Raw genomic sequence first — 7044 nt, 5'->3', positions numbered from 1 at the left:
TCTCTCTCTCTCTCTCTCTCTCTCTCTCTCTCTCTCTCTCTCTCTTATAAGCTTTCTGAAGGTAGAAATGAAGTTGAAAATATATTTGATAGCAATGAATCCTACTTAACACTGGTGTTTGGGGATGCTGTCACTGAATGAAACAAAAAAAAAATAATACGTTGTGGCTTGTTCAACAATATAATCTGCACAAATGCACACATTTCTCACAAGAACTTATTTGTTTCAGTTTTATAAATCTTAAGCAATCACACTTAAATACGCAAAGAAAGCTTATAGTGAATTGTTCTAAGGCTAATATCTCAGTAATGAATGTACCTCTCTTGATACAGGTTTTAAATTCAAATCATGTTACAACTAATGTTTTAATCTAAATGATTCTCTCTAAAGTAATATCTGTAAATACAGACAGATAACCAAGTGGCTGCCTGCTTTTATTAATGCAAATATGTTTGGCACTCTGCTTAAAAATTAATATTAAAACAACGGGTCACATATATTAATGTAAATTTATTTGAATTACTTTTATGTAAGTCTTAAAATCAGTATAGTTTGGGGCACACTGGATTACCTTTTTAAACTTAAACATCACCTAAAAATAATTCCACAAATATCAGTGAAGAATGGTAATAAAGGAGATTTGTCCTAGATTAGCTAAGACAGCATGTCAGTTAGCTCAATAGCAATTTTGAAAATCAGAGGATTAATTTAGTTTTATCAGGAGCCCTGCTAAAAGTCAAGTTGTATGCATAAAGAATGTCTCCATGAGTCAACCACCTGAGTAATTAACACTTGTAAGTAGCACATTACATTGTTTCATTGGGTAAATATAAACAGCAGTAGTAATGTCAACAGAGAGCAAAAGAAAAGCAAGCAGCAGATCTATGTAAATACAAGTAACAAGACAGCGACTGGAGTTGAAGATAAATCATGTTACAATTGATTTATATTATGTAATTAATAGTCAAACCTAAATGATCAGTCTCTAAAGCAATTTCTGCTAAACTGTAAAGACAGCATATAGGCCACTCCCATTAATGCAAATATGCAAATGTGTCCTATTTATAATAAGTACAAATTTGTGGATGCATGTGCATGTGTGTGAATGCATATTTATATAATACTTAGCTTCCATTCCCTTTTACTTTATGATACAAATTTATACACACACACACATACACACATACATACATACACATACACACACATACATACACATACACAGAGACTTAGAAATGGGTCAGAAGTAAACAAGCTTGCTCCGCAATCATATGATTTTTTAATTCAATTCAACTGCATGACACCTTGAGTAAATGCCTCATACTAAAGCTACAGGTCAACATGAGCCTTATGAGTAGATTAAAGAAATAGAAAGCTCGTAAGGCCGGTTTCCTGGTTTCCATGGCATATATATTCCCCAATGGGACAGGACGCTGGTCCATTGCAGGATTACTCATTTTTGCCAGGTGAATGGACTGGAGCAATGTGAAATGAAGCGTTTTGTTCCAGAACACAATGCATCATCCACTCCAGGAATTGAAACCACAATCTGACAATCATGAGTCCAGGACCTTAGCCACTATGCCACGTGCCTCCACTAAAAGGGTATTCTTTTATTCTTTTACTTGTTTCAGTTATTTGACTGCAGCCATGCTGGAGCACCGCCTTTAGTTGAACAAATCAACCCCCAGGACTTATTCTTTGTAAGCCTTGTACTTATTCTATCGGTCTCTTTTGTTGAACTGTTAAGTTACAGGGACATAAACACACCAACATCAGTTGTCAAGCAATAGTGCAGGGGCAAACATAGACACACACACACAAATATATACATACATATATGATGAACTTCCTTCAGTTTCCAAATCCACTGAGGCTATAGTAGAAGACACTTGCCCAAGATGCCATACAGTGGGACTGAACCCAGAACCATGTGGTTGGGAAGTAAGCTACTTACCACACAGCCACGAGAATATATTCATTATAATCAACCTTAGGGCAATGATAACTAATACATTAGTATGCAGAAGTAGAGAATTAAAGAGGATTTGAACTCTGAACTAGACTTGAACCCAAAACAGTAAAATAATAAATCAGAACAATAAAACCCAAATTCCTGTTCACTACTACTGTTTCAGACAAAAAGGTCTTTGACCAAAGATCACAATCCAGTGGAACTAAATGTTACTGAAACCTACCTTGTAATTGGTACCAATTTTGATAATATTTTTTTCTAAGATGTTATCCAATGCTGGGTCAAGTTCTTCTTCTATATCTTCAATCAATAATGGTCGACCAGCAGACAAACTATCTTCTAGGTGGGTTCGAAAGTATTTGTGATTCAGAGACGTAATCTGTCGAAGAGTAGATGGCAGGGCTAGAGAAGCAGTATAGTAATATGCTGTTTGTCATCATACAGGTTTTAAGTAGTGTGTGTTGATAACACCTTAGAGAAGAATTATTGTCCAAACCTGAAAGTTTGCCAAGAATTCTTAAGGAAGGTACTTGGGGTACACTTACTTGAAGATTATTTTCTTTTTCTCGGTTTTTAATCCAGGCCTTTCCTTGTCCTTGTGGGTCAATGAGTAGAGGAAAGAGAGCTGCTTTGTTCACAATCAGTCCATTCTGTGTAGAAAGTTCATCGTTGGGTAAACCTTGCAAGTTCCACTCAGTAATTGTGGTCGTGTCTACTAACATGCCTATGATGTCTATTTTCTGGAGAAAGAGAAGAAATTCACTGATGTTGTTGATGTTAATGGTTGTGATGATGATGATGATGGAATTGATGATATGATTTTGTCGATGATGTTTTGTGGCGATAATGTTAATGGAGTTGGTGCAAATGTTAATAATAATAAAGATAATGGTGATGGTGGTGGTGGTGGTGGTGGTAGAGGCAGTAACCATGTTGGAGGGGATTTTCGCAATTGTGAAGTATCAAATTATTTATAAGTTGCCAGTCTCTCACTAATTTTACCTTCAAGTTATCATCTACCTGATTTACAATATATATCAAATACAAAGACTCTCACACACATACACACACATCACCATCATCATCATCATCATCACATTATCATCCTTTAATGTCTCTTTTCCATGCTGTCATGAGTTGGACGGTTAGACCAGAGATGACAAACTGAAGAGCTGCACCAGTTTCCAGTCTGATTTGGCTTGGTCTCTACGCCTCGATGTCCTTCTTAACACCAACCACTTTATAGTGTGTACTGGATGTTTTTTTATGTGGCACTAGCTTGAGCACTTTTACATGGCACCAATACAAGAGCTTTTTATTTGGTAATGGCACAGCATGGCACCATCACAAACACATACACACAGAAAGAGACAGACAGACAAAGAGAGAAATATAAGTCTACAGATTAGTCAAAATATTAGTAGCTATTATTGTTCATGACAATATTGACAGCATGAAGTAATGACTTTTATAAGAAGCAAACACATTTATGAAGCTGCAAGTCTTGCTCATCATAACAATAGGAACTATAAGGTTTTAAAATTATAAAGATAACTATTTAGTTGGAACTTATTAAGTGCCACATAATAAAGAATTCAAACCTTAAAATTGCCACTGTAATATGCCACATGGAAGTAAGAATGGCTCCATAAAGATTACTTCTATTAACTATTACACAGATATTATGTAAGAAATAATAGAAAGCAAAAGATAAAGAATAATGACAGCGTCCAACTGCTCTAACAGTAAGCAAAATAATAAACGACACTATAACAAAGAGCTTGATAGAATTGTTAACATGCCGGGCGAAGTGCTTAGCGGTATTTCATCTGCAGTTACGTTCTGAGTTCAAATTCCGCCGAGGTCGACTTTGCCTTTCATCCTTTCGGGGTCGATAAATTAAGTACCAGTTACGCACTGGGGTCGATGTAGTCGACTTAATCTGCTTGTCTGTCCTTGTTTATCCCCTCTATGTTTAGCCCCTTGTGGGCAATAAAGAAATAAAAATTGTTGTTTAGAAGCAATGAATTCAGAGAGAAAATGTATTTAAGAGAAAAAATTTGTCATTGTTATTTGGCTCCAGTCAGCTATAATTGAGCAGATCTATGATCAAACGTGTTCTGGATGACATCATCTTGTCCTTTATTTGAAATTACATCATACAAAGTGATCTGCCATTTTTTAAGGCAGTAGGGTGAAATTTAAGGGAGATGTGGCTGCTATTTCTACCTGAACAAACAATCACATCAATCGAGCCCTGTTATTTTGTCATATACACACACATATATATACACGGTGTTAGGAAGGGCAACCAGCCATAGAAACCATGGCAAATCAAACTGGAGTCTGATGCACCACCCCATTTTGCCATCACTGGTTAAACCATTCAACCCATGCCAGCAGGGACAATAGATGTTAAATGATGATGATGATGATGATATACATATATATATACATACATAAAGGGTAAATTTTTGCCATTTTACATTTTTAATTTCGCACAAGCACATTGTTTCTTTGTGATTTTGTCAACTACACAGTATAGTAGGGTCAGTTGGGCATCTTTTGTGAGAAAAACAGCACCATGACACAATTCACTCTACCAGAAATTTGCAGCCCAAAACTAACGAGAGCTAAATAGCATGACTATAATAATGACTATATGACTGGGGTGGGGATCAATGGTTAAGTGTAGAACAGATGAGAATTAATTATGTGATGCAATCATTCTGTTGTTCCTGTCCCAAGTTGAATTTCAACTATTGGCCAATTTGTCCCAAACTTCTTATTTCGATGTAAAATTAATGAAGTGAATGTCATTTATTTCCCCCCTTGATCCTTGATGTCATCTGAATAACACCAACCAAGATGGTGTGAAACAGTCAAGCTTTACCTGCTAGAAATAGTAACCCAAATGCTTTTAAATCAGATCCCAATGCTGGATGTTCAAGAACCAAATGAAGGGCTGATTTTCAATCCTGGGATCATCCTGGTTCCAAAAGGGTATATATCTATGTAGAGCAAATGTAGACTGAGATACAGGGATATTGGACAAAGAGAATTTCACTTTTATTATTTCATATATATATATATATATATATATATATATATATATATTCTAGGAAAGATAAAATATTGCAAACAGATATGAGAGTATGTAAAACTAGTAGTGAAGACTATCGTGGTGCTGACATTGACGGTAATGATGAAGATGATGGAAGATGATAACGAGATAATGAAGATGATAACAGTTTATCTTACTGGCGTAAATGGTATTTTAGCTTTGGTCATTTCCTGCTTCCAAGAATTCATCAGTTTGTCACGGAACTCTTGGTTATAGGGTCCAGTATATGAAAGAAAGCCTGTTGCCAACAGTACATTTCCTACTAGATTCTGTATCTGCTGAGCAAAATCTTTGCTGGCATCAGTCCAACGTATTTTCTCCCCACTGAGTCCTTCTATCAATGCTGTAGCATTACTCATCTTCTTGCGGCAAGCATCAGCATCATCAACAAGAGCCTTTTCACAAATGAAAACAAATAAAGAAAATGTAAATAACACCGCTGACAAAGCATTTTACAAAAACTTATTTAATTTCAGTTAATTTTATTGTTATACTTGGGGGTGGTCATGTTTATTTATTTATTTTTCTTTTTTTTAACCAATTAAACACACATACTATTTGATCTTCACTTTAGTTTTTATTCATATTATTTTTAGTTTATACGTGGCCGTTGCCAGTACCGCCTGACTGGCCTTCGTACCAGTGGCACGTAAAAGCACCCACTACACTCTCGGAATGGTTGGCGTTAGGAAGGGCTTCCAGCTGTAGAAACTCTGCCAAATCAGATTGGAGCCTGGTGTAGCCATCTGGTTCACCAGTCCTCAGTCAAATCGTCCAACCCATGCTAGCATGGAAAGTGGACGATAAATGATGATGATGATGATGATGTATGTCAAAGCTCTTTTGTCACACATTCTGTAATCTCATCAGTGACTCTATGTCCCATGTGTCTCCTCTTATTCTATAAAATATAATACAAATAAAGACGAAAGTGAATGTTTAATTGGCAAACAGAACAAAAACTACTATCCTCAAGTATAACAATATTTGTTCCAACACACATTTTCTCATCAAGAATCTTGAAAAGCAAATGCATGAATATAATGCTTAATTTTATTTAACTTTAGTGTTGATGTACAAATTTTTAAGGCTTATCACAAAGAAAAGAGATTTTTTAATCTTTATACCAGCAATTACAATGGGTCTTTGAAAAAGACAATTCGCAATGTAAAGATCATCTAAATGTGAATATGACTCATTTGGTGTAACATGGTCATGACAAGTTACTGCCCTGATGGAAGTAACATGGGGATAGTAAAATTGGGACATTATTTTTACAATTATTGTTTCAAAAAGACAGCAGGAAGCCTACAATATCATTAGGGTATATACAAGGCAGTGAGCTGGCAGAATCATTAGCACGCCAGGCGAAATGCTTAGCAGTATTTCATCAGTCTTTACATTCTGAGTTCAAATTCCGCTGAGGTCAACTTAAGAATGAAGCATGCAGCAGAATGTTTCCAAATACTCATGGAAGAGAGAGAGAAAATGAGAGGGAAACAGAGAGAAAGAAAGAGAGAGAAAGAAAGAGAGAGAGATTTTGAAATGCAAATTATAATAGCGATATCTTTGATAGATAACGTACCATCATCACAATGACATGTAAAAGACTAAAATAGAGATCAAACCAACATGCATGGTTCTGCAGCCCTTGTCTTATGGTTCTGCTTAGGGCACCAATGAAATAATTGCTGGAGAATAGAAACTCATTACATTTAATGTATGTGTACACTAATTGATCCATCCGATTTATTTACTGTTATCCAAATAAACAGATTTGTACACCAACTAAGAAAAAAAGCTGATTTGTGTGTGGTGTATGCATGGGGGGGTGGTGGTGGTGGTGGTGGCAAGTGAGTAGCACCAAAAAAGAAAGTATTGTATACAAAAGGAACCACATTAATTAATTACCTGCTTCTTCCTCATAGCTTCATCATATATTGCC

General features: G+C 35.8%; 1 protein-coding gene across 1 annotated transcript in view; it reads right to left on the bottom strand.

Moving 5' to 3' along the window:
* The window catches only part of LOC106871452 (dynein axonemal heavy chain 5), a 358231-nt gene that overhangs the window by 36487 nt on the left and 314700 nt on the right, over positions 1-7044 (bottom strand). The window contains exons 66-69 of the mRNA XM_014917924.2: positions 7011-7037; positions 5237-5494; positions 2521-2715; positions 2199-2354 (exon numbers count right to left, since the gene is read on the bottom strand). Coding sequence (XP_014773410.1) covers positions 2199-2354; positions 2521-2715; positions 5237-5494; positions 7011-7037 — 636 coding nt within the window. The remainder of the gene's footprint in view (positions 1-2198; positions 2355-2520; positions 2716-5236; positions 5495-7010; positions 7038-7044) is intronic.

The sequence above is a fragment of the Octopus bimaculoides genome, chromosome 10 (genome assembly GCF_001194135.2).
Source record: "Octopus bimaculoides isolate UCB-OBI-ISO-001 chromosome 10, ASM119413v2, whole genome shotgun sequence".
In the NCBI taxonomy this organism is placed as follows: Eukaryota; Metazoa; Mollusca; class Cephalopoda; order Octopoda; family Octopodidae; genus Octopus; species Octopus bimaculoides.
Note: the sequence above shows the minus strand (reverse complement) of the source record. Positions and strands in the feature narration are given on the sequence as shown.